Here is a 22,603-nt window from a genome sequence, read left to right as displayed (position 1 = left end):
TACCTCTTACTCATTTATAAATATATGCATCTATAAGTATAGACAAATTAGCTCTTCTGGGCTGCATCTGGGATTTTATGAGAATAAGGAACCCAAGCAGACATTTACTAAGCACTTAGTATATGACCAGCATTGTGTTAGGCATTGGAAATAGAAAGGAAAATTAAACAAAGAGCCATGACATGAATAAATAATAAACAGTCTACAAGTTGTCAGTCCTAGTGTAACTTCAGTGCCCAACTAAGGTGAATTTAGCATGACCAACAAATGCTCTAGAACCTTTCAATCAGGGAGCAAAAATGTAGTGTTTACTTTCTGTTCACATTCAGAAATCTACCACAGCTGCCCCAGTATTTGCATAGATGTTTATCAGTATATGCAGTACAGCTGATACTGTAAATGAGGTAAATGTAGGGAGATCTGATTCAAGTCAGTAAACCAATCAGCATTTATTAAGTGCTTATTGCATGCCAAGGACTGTGTGTTTTATGGTGTGATAACATTTTTTTTTATGTTTTCTCCCTATGGATATGCCCTGAAGTATGTTTTTGCTCCAGCTTTAGCTCTTCTTCCATTTCCACTAATGACAACCCTGTAGACAGACTCTCATCCCATCAATTATCCCTTTCCCTAATCATCATTACTTTTTGTAGATAAAAGAGTAACTAGAACCCATTGTCTATTGTAAATTCTAGCAGTAAACTGAGTGTTGGGTTAAATTATGCTCTTTGATAGGTAAAAACAATTGAATATTTTATTATTTGTCTCATTCAATAAATTCACCAGTGGTGCTCAAAATCCTATATTCATTCCTTATTGGTCTTATCTCTTACTAGGTTTGATGTTTTATTTTGTTTGTTGTTTTTGTTTGTTTTCCCCTCAAAGATTTTATTTTTAATAAACATTATTATTTATAGTTTGGGGTTCCAATTTTTATCCTTCTTTGCCTCCCTTCTCGCCCCCCTCCCTGAGGTGGTAAACAATCAGATATGGGTTGTACCTGTATGGTTATATAAAACATTACCACATTTGTCATTTTGTATAAGAAAACTTGATTAAAAGAAAACAAATGAAAGAAGTGAAAAATAGTATGCTTCAGCCTGTTCCATCAGTATCAGGTTGTTTTTTTTTTTTCCTTTGAAGATGGATACTGTGTCCCTTTTATTTTAGGAAATGTCTCATAGTGCAATCTGTTTTTACAATTAGCTTTAGTACACTGAAACCGTTATTAAAGTGGAAGCTAGAATAGTGCTGAAAATGGATGGGGCTGATGTTTAAGGTACACTAATCCAGAGGCTAGGATTGAAGTCCAGGATATTAAGTTGGATGTGCTTCATTTAGATTTGGCTCTTGTTTTAGGAATTTCTTGCCCCACCAACAATTAAAAGAATTTCTTTTGGGCCCCTAAAAACTGGCATAAGAGGCTGTGCAATATAGTCAAAAGAGAGTATAGCCACAGAGTCAGAAACAATTGAATTTAAGTCCACCCAGCACATACTTGGTATGTGATTTTGGGGCAAGTTACTTAAACTCCAAGTGCCCTGGAAAACTTTCCTAACACTGTAAAGTTGAAGAAAAATAATTGTTCTGCATTGGTAAAAAGAAGTTTCTTACGAGAAGTTCACTATACCAGAGAAATCTTAAGTCTGCCCCCCCCCCCAAAAAAAAAGTAGCACCAACTCTGTCCTCTTCTGACTTAATACTGGACACATTGCTGAATAGAGGCCAGAAGATTGATTAGATTAATTCTCAATATGAAATTAGATTAATTCTCAAATATGAAAATTCCAAACTCTGATTTTTTAAAAGCTGGTATTAATATAACTTAATACATACACATATAGTTTGTTTTAGAAACCAAAGTCATGCATATTAATAGGTGACTTGTGTGATATATTACCTTTTAAAGCATTGTAACTACCAGGCTACTTTCTATTTGAAAAATAAGTTCAAATAAGTTAAAAAATCATTCCTCAGATGGAATAATATCTACTTTTTGATAAATTCTTAACATTATTTTCAGAGATAAATTATATTTTCAGCAACCAGGGGTCTATTAAAATTCACAGTTTTATTTATATAAGAATCATATTATTAGGAACTATACCTGACTGCCTTTATAAATAAGTAGAGTTATTAGCTATATGATTTGAGGGCTTCCTAGAAGGCTCCACTACCCAAGAAATAACTCCCCCATTGAATTGGTACCTGGGATTATACTATGACATGTTTATTCCTTTAGCCAGAGGAGAAAGAATTCATCTCAACATTTATTGAGTGCTTACAATGTTTAAAAAAATGTGGTTGGGCCACTGTAGAGTATGCCAAGATTAAAAAGGAATGGTCCATAACCTTTTAAGCTGCTATCATCAGTCATTTACTCTTCAGTATGACTGAAAGCATTAGAAGGAATATGACTCTTGACAAGGGCATGGATAAGTGAGAGTATGATGGCTCTGAGACCTGGGAATGGAAGGAACATTATTACCAAGAGAGGAGCTTTGCAAGGAAAAGTGGAAAAGAGACTTATACTAACTCCTTTGGCTTCACATTATTTCAGAGGCCCATACCTTGGCCTTACAAGAGAAATGTATAGTCTTCAATCTCTCTCTAAATGATAACAAGCCAAGCGTAGCTTTGACTGATATTAAGCAAATGACATTCTCATTTAGGAACTAACATCATATTCATGCCAACAATTCAATAGCTTTTTAAAAAATGACTAAAGTTAGAGGGAAATAATTAGAGTTCATTTCAATTTATTTATTTGCTTTGGATTAGAATCTTCACAGATGGTTAATGATCAGTGACCTTCTCATCTTTCCAGGATTGTTAAGTACCTCCCTTTCATCTTTGAAGTGAAAAGAGCAATTCACAGTTTCTATCTTAGTTCACCCTGCAAAGAGTCTAAGATCTATTCCATTCTTCTTCAATAATGTATCCTCCAGATTTAAGACCATGATAAATATTAATTAACTAATATCCAAAATTCTCCCTCCATGACAGCAATTGTATATGCCCAAGAAATCAGACTAGAAACTTGTACATTTTGCCTTAGGCCAAGTCATATGCTACTCAATTCTATTAAAATGGTCACAGTGTCTTAGCAGCATTCAATGGTAAGCACCTAGGGACATAGGTCCAATATAGCATTTATGTGCATTTGGGGGGATTTTTATAGGATTACTAAAAACTTCATGGGTGATTCAGAGGCTGTTTTGCACTGATATAACCAGGTATTTGGTTCTACCAAGGAATTCTTAACCTGGGATCTATGAATTATTTGGTTAAAAAAATAGATAAATGGATCAGTAATTATTTCAGTATAATTAGCTTGCTTTGTAAACCTAAATATCTTACGCATTTTGAAATATTATTCTGAAAAGGAGTCCATGAGCTTCATTAGACTCCCAAAGAAGTCTAGGACAAGAAAATGATTAAAATCCATTGTCCTAGACTGATCCAGTATGATTACATTGAACTAGTATAGAGAGACAAAAGTTTAACCAGGAAAATGCATTCTGAATTAAACATGTATTTTTTTGGGGGGAAGTATTATTATATTATTTTCTACAGAAGATTTAAAAATACATTATGGAAAAAACACTAAGAGTTTGCTAAATATTAACTACAGTGATTAATCTTTTCTGAGAACAGATTGTGCACCTTAGCAGTTTCTGCCTTATCTTTTACCTGCACATTTTTTGTGTATGTTCCTTTCTTTCTGCTCACAAAGCCACCATTTTAGTTCAAGCATTCATTTCCTCTTGCCTGGGCTTTTGCATTAGCTTTCTAACTGGCCTGCTTCCCTCAAGCCTCTCACCACCCCATACCATCCTCTACTCTGCTTCTAAGGTGATATTTCAAAAGTATAGGTCAGGGGCAGCTAGGTGGCGCAGTGGATAGAGCACCAGCCCTGGAGTCAGGAGGACCTGAGTTCAAATCCGGCCTCAGACACTTAAAACTTACTAGCTGTGTGACCCTGGGCAAGTCACTTAACCCGAATTGTATCACTAAAAAATAAAAGAAAGAAAGAAAGAAAAGTATAGGTCAGACTAGATCACCTTCTCTCCCAACAAACGTTGCCTTCTTGTTGATTCTAGTATATGGAGTTCTTCATAATCTAGCTCTTTCCTCCTTTTCCTGTCTTCTTATACTTTACTCCCTTTCACTTCCACTATAAACTAGTAATTCTGTAACTCCCTGCAGTTACTTAAATGCAAGGAACCATCTCCATTTTCTGTGCCTTTGTACCTGCTGTCCCACATTATCTTGGAATTCACTGTCATTCACTTCTTTTGTTTCTTTGTTTGTTTTGGTTTGGTTTTTTTGGGGGGGGCAAGGAGGGTTAAGTGACTTGCCCAGGGTCACACAGCCAGTAAGTGTCAAGTGTCTGAGCCTGGATTTGAACTCAGGTCCTCCTGAATCCAGAGCTGGTGCTCTATCCACTGTGCCACCTAGCTGCCCCCAGCTGCCTTTAAGTTTCAGTGGCTTCCTTCAAGACTTAGCTCAATCTTCCTTTCTGCAGGAGGTCTTTCCCAGTCTCTTCAGTGGCTAATGCCTTCCCTTCTAAGATTACCTTCCATTTATTTTATGTATAGATTGTATGTACCTAGTATTTTTAACATACACGAGGACAAGGACTGTTTTTATTTTTGTTTGTTTCCTTTTGCTTTATTATTCACTTTTGTTTTATGCCCAGTTGTTAGTGTAGAGTCTGGCGCCATAGGAGGTACTTAATAAATGCTTGCTACATGTTTCCCTATTTTAAGTAAAGAAGTAAGTGTCATAGGGAAATAGGGTTGGGGGTTTGGGGTAAGGGTCCTTAGGAATTCCTTTTTAAAGAATTACACCGTCTTGCACACAAAACCAATAGGATAAGATAATAGTTTATTTAGGGGCTGGGGAAGAGAAACCAAGAGAGAAATCCTTGAACTTCTTCTCATGGGGAGAAAGGCATGGCACAGAGCGTGGCTCTGAAGTACCAATCTCCTCAATCAGGAGACAGATAGATACTTTTATAGAGATACTTTTATGGGGGGTGATCATCTGACTGTGGAAAGTTCCCTTAGTGAGGGAGGACCATCCCCCACTGGTGGTGGCTGGAGGAGTTGGGTGAGGGGTGGCTGAGGCTCTCTCTGCTCCTTCGGTCACAAAGGCAGCAGCCACACCTAATCTTATCTCCCAAGGGGTGAGGGAGACAAGAATAAAGGGTGATGGTCCTGGAGCTAGCTCCTTCACAATCCTCTTCCACTTATCTCTTTAGGTGTTTCTGTCCTTTGGTTTAGTTTCTCAAGGAGAAGGTTCTTTGATCTACCCCAGAGAACTTCTGAGGTGCTCTGGGCCCATAACATAAGTGTAGACTACTGGTATGGAATATTGTATATAATAGTTAATTCAGTGAATTTGTTGGTTAGTTTTGCTTAAAGATCTTTTTGTTACAAGAGAGAACTTGCTGGGTGTGGAGCATCAAATTAGAAACAAAATCTATAGGATTAAAAAAATGCATCAGTATTTTAAAAATTATGATTAACTATTGAATACTCAATTCTATTTCCTTACTTTGAGGGTGAAGATGGGGGAATGAAAGTGATACTTTGGAGAGTAAGAACTAATAATGAAAGCATAACAAAACTTTCTTCCTTCTTCCATGATGACTTGATGACTTACTTGGGCACACAACCAAAACTCAAAGATATATTTAGAAACAAATGTAGTGGGAACACTATGATTTTTCACATTCATTTCTCAACTAGCCATTATTGTTGTTCAGATTGCTTAAACAATTCATCCATACATATTTAATCACTGCTTGGAAACTTAATTCTAGGGAATGATAAGCAATCAGTGTAAAAGATAAAAGGTGTCCCCCCCCCCAAAAAAAAAATAAGTACAGCTTATTATTAGATGGCAATTGATATATTTTTGTCTCTTTGGTAACAGGAAAGCTAAAAGCTGAAGATTGTAATATGCATCATTTCAGAATGTTCTAGAAACTTAGATATATTTTTTTTGCCCTAGGCTTGTTCCTAGAAATTTCAGGGTGTATAAAGGTGACTTTCCAATCAACAGCAGATAGTTGAGGAAGGCGATTAACCACTTCTCAGCCCTGGCTATGGGAACTATCTCTGACCAGTTCTCAATTATAGACGTTAAACTAGCAAAGGACTTGGGGAACTTTTCCCCCAGAATGCTATTATGATTGGCCCCAGTGGATGTCCCCTATGTTTTATTTCAGCATTCAGCTATCATCTGTACCTCCTGCACCTGAACCCAGACTGTTATTCAGAGGGTCAAGTTATAAACTTTACCTACTACCTTCCAACTGTCACAAAGGTATTGAAATCAATACACCAAGGAATGGACTGTCCCTTTGTCCAAGCACAACAGTATTTGATGGTCAAACTGTTCACTTCCCTGTCTCTGTCATTCTAACTAATTAACGAATTTATTCCATCAGTAATTATTCCAAGTTATAGCTTTGATTAACCTGGTTAGGCTTGATTATCTTGCTTCTCTCAGTGGAAATAAGCCAGGCCTACATAGAAGTTTTTTGTACTCAGACCTTCTGATTTGCATAAAGCTGTGAGCACTATGTGTTATTTTCAACATGGTAGAAATAAGTTTTATAGGTTTTCTTTGTAGGATCTCTTTCATGTGGTAATCAGTAGATTCTTTCTGTTTCTACGTTACCTTCTTGTTCTATAATTTGAGGGCAATTTTCCTTGATAATTTCCTGTGATATTATATCCATATTCATTTTATTATAAATTTCAAGGTAGTTTGACTATTCTTATTGTTAAGGGCTAAAATTCTAGCTAAACTGTCTAAAATATCTAATGAGTGGTCGCCAATAAATTATAAGCTTTAGCAAGAGTTAGACTTTTAAGCATTTATTAAGGAGAATAAGAATTTGGTAAAGAGAGAGAAAGGCCTAGATTCCTATCTATTAAAGGGAGAGCACATTTCTAGCTCCGCTCTCCACCAGAGTCCAGAGGAAAGAGCCCCAGAGCAAGCACCAGTCTCTTCCTTCCTCCTCCCACTAGCCCGCGTCACTTCCTGACGCCAAAGAAAAGACTCCTGGTCTTGCCCTCAAAGACCTTCGCTTCATGGGTGGAACTCTTCTACAGTAAGTCTCCAGCAGGTGTCATCATTCCAATCATTACATTATATTGTCAGTCCTCAATCTGTTCTCCAGATCAGTCGTTTCTCTAATGAAATGTTTCAGATTCTATTATTTTTTTTCTATTTTATTATACCATGGTGTCATATAACACCATTTGATTTCGCTTGCCCAATTCTAGTTTTCAAGTTATTTTCTTAAGATTTTGTTTCTCTTTTTCCAATTGGTTAACTATCATAATTTTCTTGAATTGTATCCAGGTCCAGGGCTTTATACACTGCGCCACCTAGCTATCCCCTTGAATTGCTTTTTAAAAAATGTTCTTGTTCTCCCTTATTTGATTTTTAAATTCCTTTTTAAGTTCTTCCAAGATTTCTTTTTGGATTTGTGACTATTTGACCTTACTTTTCAGGGTCAAAGTGGTTTTATTTTATCTCACCATCTTCCACTGAAAATGAACCCACCAGATCAATGCACCAAATCAATGATTAGGTTCTTTTTCCTTTGCTTACTTAATTTTATTTTTATTTGTCATTTTATTTTTAGCATCTTAATTTAGAGCTTGATTATTATCATCAAATACTGCACTGACTAGATGTAAACTCACTCTTCCTCTCCCACAGCCAAAGCCCAGGATCATGTCTGGTCAGCACCACTAGGCCTGATTTCAGGAAACTTCAGGGGGTCTTTCAGTCTTCTCTCACTCATTGTGTGCTGTTGTTTAGATAAAAATTTGTGAGGTAAAAATTCCTCATGTGAAATTTCTTGTGGTCTAGTCTGCTTCCCTCTGGGCCTACTGTTTGCTGTTTCAATAGAGTTGGCCTAGAGATGTTTACACTTCACTCAGCCCAAAACTCAGCCCCTGGAGTCTTCTCTGAGGTCCTCTGCTTTACCCCTTTATTTTTGCTGCTCTATATTCATTTCACAATGATTTTCTGTTTGTGGAGGAAATCTGGAGAACCTGAGAATTTCTGACTTACTCCCCCATTTTCCCAGAATTCATCTCTCCAGTCTCTAAACATTGAATAAGATCAGATGTAATGGTGCACACCTGTAATATCTTCTACCATGGAGTCTATTAGTGGCTTTTGAGTTTAGGAGTTCTGGGTTACAGTAAGGCTAAAGATCCTATTAGCTGAGGTATCCTTATTAAGCCTAGCACAAGTATGCTGAGCCCTAGGAGCTGCAGTCTGGCTCAGTTAAGAAGGAGAACATTATCAGAATACCCGTGCCAATTAGTAGTATTCCAGGGCCTTTGGGTGGCCCTGCATTTCCATCCTAGGCAAAACAGGGAGCAAGCAAGCCAACAAAAACATTGACTATGCACTTCCCCCCCCCACTGCCTCTAAATTTGAACAAAGTAGGATCAGGGCTTGTGACCTCTCTTACACCGTCACCATTCCACTCCCATTAGCCAATTTTAAATTTGGATTTAGAAAAATATGGAAGGGCTTCTTTGGTAAATTTCTGAGAATATAGTGTCTCTGATAAAGCATTGTAATTTTTGTGCTCATTAACATAAAAGAAAAAATTATATAATGGCATTATTCAGTCTTCAATTATATAGCAATGATTATAGACATGACTCTATATTCTAAATCTTTCTCCTCTCAGGGACTTTCATATGCTCACTTCCATCTGCTAGATTAAAAAACTCTACCTGATATCTAGAAATCAAATTTCATATACTCTGCCCCCCTTTTTTCTTTTTATCACAGGTAATAAAGACTTTGCAATTGGAATTTCACTGAGACAGGATTTTTGATGAAGTCAAAAATTCACATCCTGGATTGGCTTTTCAATCCTAGCTAAAGGCAAAATTTAGTGGCTGATTTTCCTCTTTAAAGATCTGTGGATTCAGGAGTCCCTTTATGGGGAGGTATAAAATTATGATAAGGAGAAGTGAAATGGAAAGCTTAAAGTAGTCTTTTCATTGCTGTTTTAGATTTTATTTTCCTCATTTACTTGTGTTGATGGGATGTTGCATATCCTATAGCCTCATATAAGAAAAAGAAAAAGGAAAAACCAAACACTGTAAACATTTGTATGTTTGAAATACTGTTAACGATAAAAGGTGCTGAGGCCAATGAATTCCCTGAGTAAGTACAGGGAAAACTCATCTCAAGTAATGCTTTGGGAAGTGGGGAGAAAGATATATTTGAGGTCCTATTTGCCATTTAAAAGACAAGATAGTGAAAGTGAAAACGTTCATCAACAATCTCTTTTTATGTAATAAGCAAAAATATTGGTGTGTCATAAAGCATAAGGCAGGCCTTTGCTCATGATGCAGTCACCAAATAGAGTTGAAAGAGATGTTTGTGTAGCTTGCCTAAAAAACTAACATAAATATGTTGCTATTAACAAAAATCATCTAGAATCAGAACCTAGAAAGGGACATTTGAACATCTTTCCCTGGTGACTTTCTTTTTTTTTCCTTTTTTATTTTCCTGGTGACTTTCAAAGAAAGTAGTGTGAACTGTTCCCTAATTCAGCCTTGGTTAGTATAAATGTAGTCATGCCTGAAGACAGAGAGATGACCTTAAATGCTGCTATGTTATGACATGATTCTCAAATGACAGAAATTGTTCATTTTACTAGGGTTGAAAGGTAAAATAAAAGCCAAATAGAATATTATATAAAAATAAAATATTGTCTTGAATTAATTTTTAATAAATTACTAATATCTAGTAATAGTAAATAAATGACTAGGTCACAGGACTGAAGGAATTCTTCTCTAGTAGAATTTAAGTTTCTTGAAGGCAAGAACTTTTTTAAAAAATTTTTTTCTCTATATACCCAGGCCCTAGCAGAATACATTGTACTTAGTGGGCATTTCATTAAGGCTTGTCAAATAGTCTCATAGATTTTTCTCTGGGTAGGATTTCAGATATCATTTTGGCTAGTTCTCTGATTTTACACATAAGGAAACTGAGGCTCAGAGATCATGCAGGTAATAAGCCGCAAAGCTATGATTCACAGCTATACCTCCTCACTCCAAATTCTACCAAATAAATATCAAGGAAATTTTTGTTTGTTTGTTTTTGATCTTGACTTACTGTAACAGTTCAATTTAAATCAATTCAACAAACACAGAACTCTCTCATTATATTAGGGAAAAATAAAGCAATTCCTTGTCTCAAACAATTTAAATTCCACTGTTGGGAAACAATATACACACAGATAATTTAATGAGTACATGCAAAGTAATGTGTAAGTAGTAGGGTGAAAACTAAAGTTTAGGGTGAAGGATTTTTCAGGATAATCCTTTTATAGGAAAAGATACATGCAGTGAGATTGAAAAAACTGGGAAATCTGAGAACTGTAAGAAGTGGAGGTCAGGAATGAGAGTGTTGTAGGCTAGGCTCACAAACACTAGCATCATAAGACTTTGCCTATTTTTTATGGTCCTAGTGTGATTCATCATTAGTTTTATGATGAAAATTTTAATTGAATGGTTTTGAACTGGTAGCAAACCTTTAAAAAGTTTTAGAAATTATCTATCCTTCCCCTTTTCCTCTGTTTTAGGAAAGATTATAAAATAATCTTCATTTTCAAATCCTCTAACAACAACAATAATAATAATAATACTCATTTACATGGCACATAGCACAAAATGGTTACACTGCTTAATTAAAAAATTTAAACTATGAGTTTTTTGCCACCCTTACATATATTGATGCACATATGCTTCTTAATTTGGTAAGTAAAAATTTTTTTGTTTAATGTAGGAGGAAAGATTGCAGCCTGATTCCTCATCCAGAATGCAGAGAGCTAACAATGGTTTGGGGACAGATATGATACCCAGGGGCAAACGTTAAGATGGTTCCCAAATTTTTATTAGTCATTAAAGTAAGATGATGGTGGAAGGGTATTTGAAAGATGAATGGAGGAGAAAACCCATCAGGAAAAATCACTCTATCATTTAATAATATTTACTAAGCCCTATTACTCCTCCTTTGCTCAGGAAAAGTAAATCAGTAGAGAAAAATTTCTTATGAAAATGATTAAGAATTATCCTCATCCATGGCAAAAATAAAAAAAAAATGTAAAAACAATTCCCCCATAAGGGTCAACCATTTCATTTTTTTCTCCATTAAGCTACAAACTAAAAAAGACATTTGAAATATGTGTCATATCAATTGGATATGTGTCATTAATATTAAAATTGATATAGCTTTTTTTTATTTGTGGAGCTTTTATATTCATGTTTTAATAACTACTCCTCATAAAAACTCTATGAGGTGACGTTGTCCAGTGTCGATATTAGAAAGAACTGAAACCCAGATTTAAAAATTTACCCATGATTTTAATAGCAGATATTTAGAGGACACAGAATTAGAACTGTTATAGCTACAACCCATTGGAGTTGTGTTTGCTGGAGACTGAAAGCCTATATACAATGACTCAGCAACAGTGTTATTTACTTCTTTCCTCAGGGGCGGATGTTATCAATTTTGATGGCCATGTTGTGTTACCGTACAGATTCAAGAATAAGAAGATGAAAACTCTGAAAGATGTCATTGCTTTGAAATTTAAAACCTCTGAAAGTGAAGGGGTAATCTTCCATGGAGAAGGGCAGCAAGGAGATTATATTACCTTGGAATTGAAAAAAGCCAAACTGGTTCTCAACTTAAACCTAGGTAGGCTCAACCCCCTCATTCCTTTTATTTTATTTTCATGTTTTAAATTCATAATGTGAATGAATTGACTTTTGTTGGATTCCTATATCTTCTTTGGAAAGGTAAGTTAGAGAAACACCTCATGAAAGCTTAAAGAGTTTGGGTAGCTTGCCCATCATAACACAACTGGTAGTTGCCAGAGGCAAAATTTGAAACCAGGTCTTCCTGACTCCCACTTCAGCAAACTATTCACTTAACTAAGTTATCTCTTCAAGCTACTTGGAGTGGGGGTGGGAGGCAGGCTGGAGAGGGTTATAATTTATTGGGGAATGATTGATATGTCAAAATTATGTTAACAACGAGACATTGTTCCTGTGATGTTGGTGTTTTAACCCATTCTCATAAGCAGAAGATAAAATTGAAAACCCTAGCCAAAACAGACATTGATATTCAAAATTATAATTTAGGCAAAGCAGGCTAGTGTATTTCTATATACATATATCAATTCCTATCTATCTAAACACATATGTACATACATATATATATATGTAGGAAGTATATATTACAATCAAAGATGAAATATTACTATTTCAATTGTAGAACAGAATCCTTCCTATACTTTACTTCGTTAATTGTCTCCACCACTATGAGGTTACATTTATATAACACCGTGCAGTTTACAAAGCACTTTCATTTCAATAGCTCTGTGATGCAAATATTATTCTCATTATTTTTGTATAAGTGTAAGCAAAATCTTAGGAGGAGGAGGAGGATGAAAAACGTTTATATACTGCTTACTGTGTGTCAGGCACAATGCTAATTGCTTTATAATTATTGCTTTGATCCTTACAAGAACCATGGAAAGTAGGTGCTATTATCATCCCCATTTTAAGGATGAGGAAACCAAGACAAATACAAGTTAAGTAACTTGCCTAAAGCTGCGCAATATGAGTATCTTAGGTCATATTTAATCTCAGGTATTCCTGACTCCAGGCCTGGTATTCTATGCAATATGCTGTAATTTTCTTAAAGACACAGAGAAAATTCATATAACTTACACCTTTGTTCTGAATTAGTCATGTAGGACTGGGCTTTCCCTGTATAGGGTCATTTTTGAAGGGGAGGCTGGAGGTTTTTGATTTGATTCATGGTATGATTAAGTTGATAAAGACATTCTCCATATCAAAAACATCCTTATATGGATTCAACCTGATGTTGCACCAAAAAAAAAAAACAAACAAAAACAAAAACAAAAAAACCCCAAAAAGCAAAAAATAAAAACCCCCAAATAAAACAAAAACAAATTAAAAAACCCAACCAAAACCATAACAGCTTAACAACAACAAAAATTATCATAACAAAATTCTTCTGTACACATTTTCATTTTGTTATTGCTTTTAATTTGAAAATAGGTAATCTCCCTACCCTCTTCCAAATAAGGCAGATATACCTAAATATACAGATGATAGATAATTTGAATGGCATAATAGTAATTTTCTCTCTTTTTAAAAAGCTTTGTGTAGCTATCAAACTTGAAATTTAATTGTTAAATTATGTATATTGACTTTAACATAAATCAGAAAACCATGATGATTTAATCTTCTTATTCAGTGAGATAGACTTTATTACTTACTCCCCTCTTTCCCCAATATGGCAATAGTCACAGAAGCAATCTCCTATAATTATATAGCATAATTCTAAAAAGGAAATGACAAAACAATCTTTACCCATTGAATTTGAAGATCTGCATTATGATAGTCAATGAGGCTATCTCTAGTTACTGAATCTTTAATCCAGGCTCACCAAAATGAACTAGGAGAGCATACATTATTATGCTGTTTTAGAAAAGCACTGAATTTGGTGAAATGATTTTGTAAGGGTCATACATACATACATATATACATACATATATATATATATATATATATATATATATATATATATATATGAATAGTGCTGCAGATACTTTAATGGCTGAATGATATAACTGTAGGATTTTATAATATTTTAGTGGTAGCTAGCCATAATATTTATATACTAGTTTTAGTATCTGTTCGGGGAAAGTTATATATGCAGAATATTCCCAATTGATATTAAAAAAATAAGAACAAATCCTTTCGTTTACATCAGGAAAATTTTGAGTGTGCGTGTTTGTGATTCTGTGGTTGTATTCTATATATAGTCACAGATCATTGTTTCTTCATTGCTACTTGCCTCTAAAGCATTTAGTAAAACAGAATGAGGGAAAATATAAATACATTACCCACTCCAGCAAGGCATATCTGTGTGAACCTTCTTAGCTTATTGTCACTACCTGCTTATGTAACTAAACAGAACAATTCAAAGTTAATGTACATGGGGATTTATTTTTTTTTCTTAAAAACAGTCAAACCAAAAACTATTCATTTCCCTTCCATGTGTTTCTTGTCCATTATGTGTGCAGTATTATTATCTGAGGGAAAGAGACTCACCAACTGTTATTGTGAACAAAGTTCATTCCCTCCTCCTAGGGGAACACTTTTTCCAGAGGGAAATTGGTACACCTTGAATTGGGGATTCAAATGGAAACTCATTTAATAAAAGGTCTGAAAGCTTAGCATTCTAGTGGCACTCTTTAATTTCATGCCTATATTTTAGACTCTTCAGTCAGGCTTCTGCTATCCCTTCTAGCCTAAAAAATTATGAAAACAATATTTCATAGATGTTAGTACTGAGGCTATAGTGTTTTTCCCTCTTCCATATTCTCATTTTGATTTCTTTCTTCTGCTAGCATTTGGCTCCTTGCATTTATTTTATAGACACGGAAAATTGTAAAAATGCTGTTAAGATGGGAAAATCATAGGAACTATAATATGTAGATATCATTATTATTTTAAATATGATTCAAAAACCCTGTTAACTGTTTTTTCTTATAATTTTATATATTTACATCCCTATTTCTAATATATTAATTGCAAATTAATCAATTGAAAACTTTTATGTATACTTTTTTTAAAAAGGGGATGATTGATACATAAGGGAACATCAACCTTACTTATAAATATTATCTGTATTGTTCTATGTTTCATTAGCATTTTATCTCCCAATCATGCTTCTTTAGATACCTATTTCTAACACTATATCTCTCTCTCTCTCTCTCTCTCCATCTCTGCAAACTGCATACAAATAAATAGATGGGCCATATGCAATTATGAATAATGACCTGGATTCAAGTCCTACCTTTATATAGATTACCTACATAACTCTGATTATGTCACTTAACTTCTCATTGCTGTGACAATTATCTACTATGACAAGATTCAGAGATACACAGGGTAGCTAGGTAGCACAGTAGATAAAGCACTAGCCCTGGATTCAGGAGGACCTCAGTTCAAATCTGGCCTTAGACATTTGAAACTTACTAGCTGTCTGACCCTGGGCAAATCACTTTACCCTTATTGCCCTGGAAAAAAAATAGCAAACAAGATGCAGAGATACTGAGTGACAAATTTATTTTGAGAGAAGAAATTTATCTATGAAAGGCATCATACAGTCATGAAAATATAGACCCCATTAATTTATTTGTATGTGAATATACATACATCATTAAAATACCATAAATTTTATCAATATTATATATATCCTAAAACAATAGTGTAAATATTCCTATGCCTTCTGATTATTGCCCTTTCCAAAGGCAATTCAAGTGTTGAGTGTAGAGCTAGCTAAAAATAAATTTTAAAATTCGAGCTCATATCTGGGAACATCAATAGCGATCATTACTTTTAATGTGCTAATTTAAATACTTCCTGTTGAAATATGAAAGATGTTAATCTCTATGTAATAACATTATAATTGACTTTTGTTACAATTTAAGGAGAGTGCTTTTATTTAGGATCATAGGATCACAAATTCAGTTTCAGGAAATTTTCAAATCCCCTAGTCTATTGCTATCAAACTCAAATAGGAATAAGGGCTATTTACTGTACATAGGAATCCCTGCAGGCCATATATTCACTTAGGAAACTTCAACCTAACATTATCAATGTTTTCCTGTATTTTTTTCTATTTTATCACATATTTCTTAATTTCATTTTCATGTGTTTGGACCCATTGCCATGAGTAGATTGTTTGATACCTCTGCTCTAATCTAACATCTTTATGTTAAAGGGGAGGAGCCTCAGAGAGGTGAGATGATTTTTTTTCCCCATAGTCACACAAATATTGAATCATGGAGTTGAAACTAGAATCCGGATTTCTTGACTTATTTTCAAGGGCCTTTCCCCATTATACTGTGCTGCACCACACATTAAGAAAGTTTTTTGTCATTAGAGGCCCCATGTGTCATTCACTTCCTATCAACCATCTGGAGCTTTGGTGTTGAAAGCAACTATGCCTTTTCCCCTTAAAAGTCATAGATGGTGGACTTTTTTCTCTTTCTTCATCATTCATTTTTTGTTAAATAATTGGTCTTAGAAAAGGCTATCTCCTTCCCCCATTTCAATGTTCCTTGATATTCCTTTTTTAAAATAAATGTTTTTTCTCTATTTGTTTCTTGGATTTTCCTTTATGTTTTCATATCATGAAAAGAAAAGTGAAGGAAACCCCAAGCATTTTCTCATTCTGCATTCTTTGTAAATAGTATGATGTTCTTTTCAATTATCAAGGGAGACTCCACAATTCCTAGCCACTTCATTCCCCTTCTCCTTTGAAACTAAAGGGTATTTTGCTTTGGCAGCTATATTACACATAAACTATTAGTATTTCCCATACATACATTTGGGGTCTGCAAAGTGTTTTCCTCATAATATTCCTTTGAGTCAGATAATAAGAGATCCCCATTTCATAAGTAAGGAAAAGGTTCATAGAAGGTTCAAAGAAGTTACCTGGCCTACCAGTAGTCATACAAGTAGTTAGTAATAGAAGCTAGACTTTAAAAGAGATCTCTTTACTCTAAAATCAGTATATTTTTCCTCTACATCAGTTAAACTCTTTGACTTTGGGGACTTTTAGAACATGGTTTTTGCTAACAGATACAGCTGAAATTTTGTTAGTTTCTTTCCTCTTATGATTTTTTTTAAAAAGGGCCAGGTTCTTTCCTTTGTGGAGAATGTTAAATACACTTCAAACCAAATCATCTTTAAGTACAATTACATTAAATTTTCTATGTTAACTTCACTGAGAATCAGCATTGGGAGTTAGAGGACATTGTATGTGAAATGAACTCCTCCTCAGTGAGTCTGCCATTCATTCATTTCCTTGGTCTTTTCACATCAATCAGGGAGCAACCAATTTGGTTCCATATATGGCCATACATCTGTGATGACAGGAAGTTTGCTAGATGATCACCACTGGCATTCTGTTATCATTGAACGCCATGGACGGAACATCAACCTGACTCTGGATAGGCATTTGCAACATTTTCGGACGAATGGAGAATTTGATTATCTGGACTTGGATTATGAGGTAATGAAATAGATGTAAATAATGATAAAATGGGCTGACTATATTGAACAACACCATTTGATGGAAGCCAGGCATGCTTTTTTCTTCACATTTTGTTTTCTCATTGCCATTTGCTACCTAATCTTTCTCATGACTGTAAGAAAGAAACTTTCACATTTAAAAGTCATTTGGCATGTACACATAAATGTCACTTTTTCCCCAATAATGATCAAATATGCACATATGGTGAGTTTATCTAATTTTTATACATATTACTTGAGGTCTTTTGGAAAGCATCAATTAACTGAACTCCATAATCTTTCAATATCATTCTAATTCAGGAATTATTCATGGTGTTATTATGACTGTCCAGTAGCTTAAAAAAAATCTCTTGAGGAATTCTGAAGGTTTCACTCTAATATTTTCATTGTGATGTGTGCAGGTGTTTATATATATATATATATATATGCATAAACATATATATATCTAAATGCATATACTGTATACCAATGTGTATATGCATATATTTACACGTGTATTTGTGTGTGTATATACACACAGAGGGATATATAGTGGTTATAATGCACACTGGGTGGAGCTCAAGGATTGAGGGGGTGATATAGAATTATAAATTCCAGCTTGTGGTAAGATGTTTAAAATGCAATGAGTTTATGGAGGTTATTTAAGCATTTCCATTCAATGTGCATTTTTTTTCATTGATTATCAAAACAGTATTTCACTTGAAGTATCCTTTGTATTCTTAAGAATTGTCTATGTAGCCACCTCTATGAAATTCTAACACTATGTAGGACTTTGGTGGTTAAAAACAAACACAACATATGTAGTCATATGGTAGCACAAACACACACACATGTGTATATATATAATATATATTATATATGAGGAGAGAGTGAGAGCAGGAGTGAGAGTGTAATTGAATCTTTTGGTTACTACTGTATTCACATTAGTGGTGTGCATTTTTTGTCTTTTAAAAAAGAAGATCATAGAATGTTTCTTTTTAAAAAAAAGAATACTTTAGGGGCAGCTAGGTGGTGCAGTGGATAGAGCACCGGCCCTGGAGTCAGGAATACCTGAGTTCAAATCCAGCCTCAGACACTTAACACTTACTAGCTGTGTGACCCTGGGCAAGTCACTTAACCCCAATTGCCTCACTAAAAAAACAAAAAACAAAAACAAACAAACAAACAAAAAGAATACTTTAAAGTCACCTAGATCAACTATTTTATTTCATTGAAGAGCAAAACGAGTCCCAGTTCAGTTAAGAATCTCTCTGTATCTCTCACTGTCCCTTTCCATTTCTATTTCCCTATCTGTCTTTGTCTCTGTTTCTGTTCCTGTCCCTCTTTCTCTGTGTCTGTGTCTGTATCTGTGTCTCTCTCCTTTTATATTTGTCTGTGCATCTTTCTTTTTCTTTGTCTTGTTTCTCTCTCTCTCTTTCCATCACACACACACACACACACACACACACACACACACACACAGATTAAAAATGCAGTTTTACTTAAATGTATGTACATGAGTTCTACCTTTGTTCTCTTCATTACTATTTCTGATCTGTAAATAGATCCAAGTCAGTGGTAGTGGAATTTATGTGATTAACTTGATGGTGTTTAAAAAAATATATAAAATATTTCCAGATCCTTTCCATTTTTCTTCCATTTTTTCTGCCTTCTATTTCTATTCACATATATCTTTGGAAAGCTTTTGCTCACTTGGTTCTCTTCTAAAACTTCATTTCACCTGTTTTTACCCTCTACTATTTCTCTTTTTCATGAGTTGATACAATTAAAAATCTCTCATTTTATATATATATATATATATATATATATATATATGTGTGTGTGTGTGAGGCAATTGGGGTTAAGTGACTTGCTTAGGGTCACACAGCTAGTAAGTGTTAAGTGCCTGAGGCCAGATTTGAACTCAGGTTCTCCAGAATCCAGGTCTGGTGCTCTATCCACTGCGCCACCTAGCTGCCCCATTCTATATATTTTACTATGGAATTCATACTTAGAATTGGTATTTCTTTTCACTATCATTTTTTCTTCATTTGTGAAATAAAACAAATGTTTACCAAGTAAGGCACTGTTAATCTATTTTGGTCTTCTTATGGTATTATATATTAAATGCAATCATTGTAGTTTGTGTCTTTTCCTTCTCTCTGTCCTCCTAATTTAATCATTAATAACTTATTGAAATAAAATACTATAACTTTGTAAAATAAGATTTTAATTGTGTACTACATCTCTCATCTTTAGTATGTCTTATAGCTCCACACTAATTTATATATTTTCCCTAACAACTCAGTGGCCTGATGATACATACCCAATTCATTAAGGAAAGATTCCTAGATCAGAACCAACTTAATTTCTGACTTTGACAAGAGAAGCAATTTCATTTTTTTTCCTATACTGTACTCACTAAATCTAGTGCTCACTATATCCAGTGCTCTTCAGGTCTTTTCTTCAATATAACTGGAGGTGTCTTTGGAGGCCATTTACTTCCATCACTTTATTTTACAGATGATGAAAATAAGGCCCACAAAGAATAAAGGGGTCCTTGATATATGTGTGAAGCTTGAGTATGGTCTCCAAGGCTTAGGCTCTCTCATTCCTTGTTTCTGGACCTTATTTACAAATGCATTTCTTTCTGTCTTCAGCTATTTCCACTGATGCACTACAGTAAACAAGTTTCAATATATATGCTGTCTATGTTTAAAGGGTGTAGAATTTCCTTAGAATTTCTTTTACTTGTTCATTTTCTGCAACAGATGTTGGTATATAAGCTGTAATTATTTACAAAGTGCTCTTTTGCAAATGCACTGTAATAAAAGATTGAACACATAGCCCATGAAATTCTATTCCTGATTGCCTTTGGGTACATTACAAAAAACAACAACAAAAAGTCAGCAAAACCAGATACTTTATTTGGCTTTCTTGGGAGAATCTTCAGTCTATCCTTCCATATAGCCAACAGCTTGCTTGTTCCTATCTGTTTCAATGATCACAAGTGTGTCAAAATGGGTATGAGGCAGTTCCTCTAGTTATACATATATTTTGTCATTGAATGAAGAACTCAAATTTTGATAAACAACTAAATTAACTAAATTAAAGTTCATACATAGAATGAAATCTCTGTGATTCTTAGTTTTTTCTTTCACCTTTTCTGCCATTTCCCCTGAAAAGTAGAAAGGAACTGTGTGGGACTGAGGATCATTTTTAATTTGTTTCTTTATTTCATGGGCCACTATACCTGAAGAATTCAATATTAAATGTCTACCCTAGTGGTTGGGGATGAAGTTCTCTGTATTTAGGTATCCAGGCAGTCAGGAAGTAGTCTCAATGTCTTGCCATGACTGCACTCAACATGTTTCTTGGAAAATAGAAACTTTTTTGAATATTCTGTTTTGATTCTTCATCATATACTATAGTAACTCTGGATTTTGTAATAAGCACATATGATAGCTCGAAAATTTGTAAAAGAAATCTCAGATATCTAGAAAGCCACAAATTAAATCACTTATTTAAGTTACAAAATAAAATCCATCAACTACAAAATTCTGATATTTTATGTTGTTAAGCAGTATAACCCAAATTACTATTTGCTGAGCTAGTCTGGTTTAAGGCTAACCAACCATTCTATGAATATGAATGTTTCTCACTAAGTCAGGGTTAGTTGTATATTCATATTTGCATAGCATTTTACCCTTTTCAAATCAATTTCACAAAAATCATTATCCTGGATTTTAGTAGCAGCCTTATAAGTTAGCCAGTCAGCTATTTTTTTCTTTTATTTTAAAAGATGAGGGAAAAGCTCAAAAAGATTGTTACTGCCCAAAGTTATAGAATCAGATTTTAAAATTGAAGGGATTTCATAGATTGCAGGGCTAGTAAACATCCAAAGCAGAGCTAAAACTCAGGTCTTCTGATGCTGTCTCTGATCCGATACCACATTGCCTTACTAAAAAAAGGAATCATTAAAGATCAGTTTTGTGAAGGATCTTAGAGATTATTTAATCCTAATCAATTCAAAAAAATTTAAATAAAACTCAGAGGTGTTAAATGACTTTCTAAAGTTCAAATACTAGCTAATAAACTCTAGGAAGATCCAATATACATCTACTTCCTCTATCTATCAAAAGGAAATATAGGGGATAAAGTACAGTAGAACTTAGAGTGATCAATAGAATATAAATACATGGGGAAAGGAATAATATCAATTAAAATAATAGTTGTTCTCAAATGCTGGTATTATTCAAAGAATGTGTTGTGATTAAATGAGGTAACATGTAAATTGCATAGCAAACCTAAAATGCTATGTAAAAGCTATCTGTTATTACTCTTATTATTGTACTATTGAGTATAGAGCAAGTATTTCCTCATTTTTTTTGAGGAAATAGGAGAAAAAAAAAAAGAGAACCATGGAAAGGAAATCAGCTTGAATTTGCTCTATTTGTTCTCCAATAGCTTCAATTCCATCTAACTTCATGTTCTTTTCCAAACATGACTGTTATTTTCTACTTTTCCCATCTTTTTTTCTCTTTCCATTAACTGTGCTCAATAGTGGAAAAGCCACTGTCTCTGGCATCAAATGACTTGATCTCAAATTCCAACTTCAAACTTTACTACTGTCCATGTGACCTTAGGCAAGTCACTTGCCCCCTCAGTTTCTCAGTTTCTTCATCTATAAAATGAGTAGGTTGGACTACATGGTCTCCTAGATCTCTTCCACTTCTAAATCTGTTCCCTTATTAGAAAACTCATTTTATTCATAATTTATGAATCTCTTATTTTCTTTCTGCTATTTTTCCCACTAGTTGATGCATGGTATTATCTAAACATGTATACAGGTGCATAGCTTATCATTAGATGCAGCATTTCTTTACATTTCAAATGTCTTCTCTTTCTTTTCTCTATTTCCCCACTCCAAACTCTGTTCATTTGAGTTTCATGAAACTAATGAGGTACTTAAAAATACTGTGACACTCAGTAGTGGTACATAATTTGTTCATGTGTTCTCTGAGACTCAAAGGTCTTTACCTTGTGTTTAAAAAATGAAGCCTTGACATTTTAAATTTAATTTTTATTTTTAAATATTCTAATAGAAATGAGAGGAAATAGAATAAGAATTAGCTTTAAATAAAACTCCTGTAATAAGATTGCTTGCCTTCTTAATGATTGGGGGAAGGGAAAGAAGGAGAAAGATAATTTGAAACTGAAAGGAAACATCTAACAAAAAAACCCAAAGAAATAAATAGAACTGTGAATTTTTAAATGTATTAGTATTATTTAGCTTGTTGTGTGTGTTTTATTGGTATTATTAATAATAATAATAATAGAAATGAGAATATTTGATTCCCTTTATCCATCCATCCATCCATCCATCCATCCATCCATCCATCCATCTTTTCATTCAT

The 22,603-nt window shown here is 34.2% G+C and overlaps 1 protein-coding gene across 1 annotated transcript in view; it reads left to right on the top strand.

The window, feature by feature from the left end:
- CNTNAP2 (contactin associated protein 2) overlaps positions 1-22,603 on the top strand; it is a 2,668,322-nt gene that overhangs the window by 1,150,989 nt on the left and 1,494,730 nt on the right. Inside the window, exons 5-6 of the mRNA XM_043968036.1 lie at positions 11,560-11,763; positions 17,003-17,187. Coding sequence (XP_043823971.1) covers positions 11,560-11,763; positions 17,003-17,187 — 389 coding nt within the window. The remainder of the gene's footprint in view (positions 1-11,559; positions 11,764-17,002; positions 17,188-22,603) is intronic.

This window comes from Dromiciops gliroides, chromosome 5, assembly GCF_019393635.1.
Source record: "Dromiciops gliroides isolate mDroGli1 chromosome 5, mDroGli1.pri, whole genome shotgun sequence".
Taxonomy (NCBI): Eukaryota; Metazoa; Chordata; class Mammalia; order Microbiotheria; family Microbiotheriidae; genus Dromiciops; species Dromiciops gliroides.
Note: the sequence above shows the minus strand (reverse complement) of the source record. Positions and strands in the feature narration are given on the sequence as shown.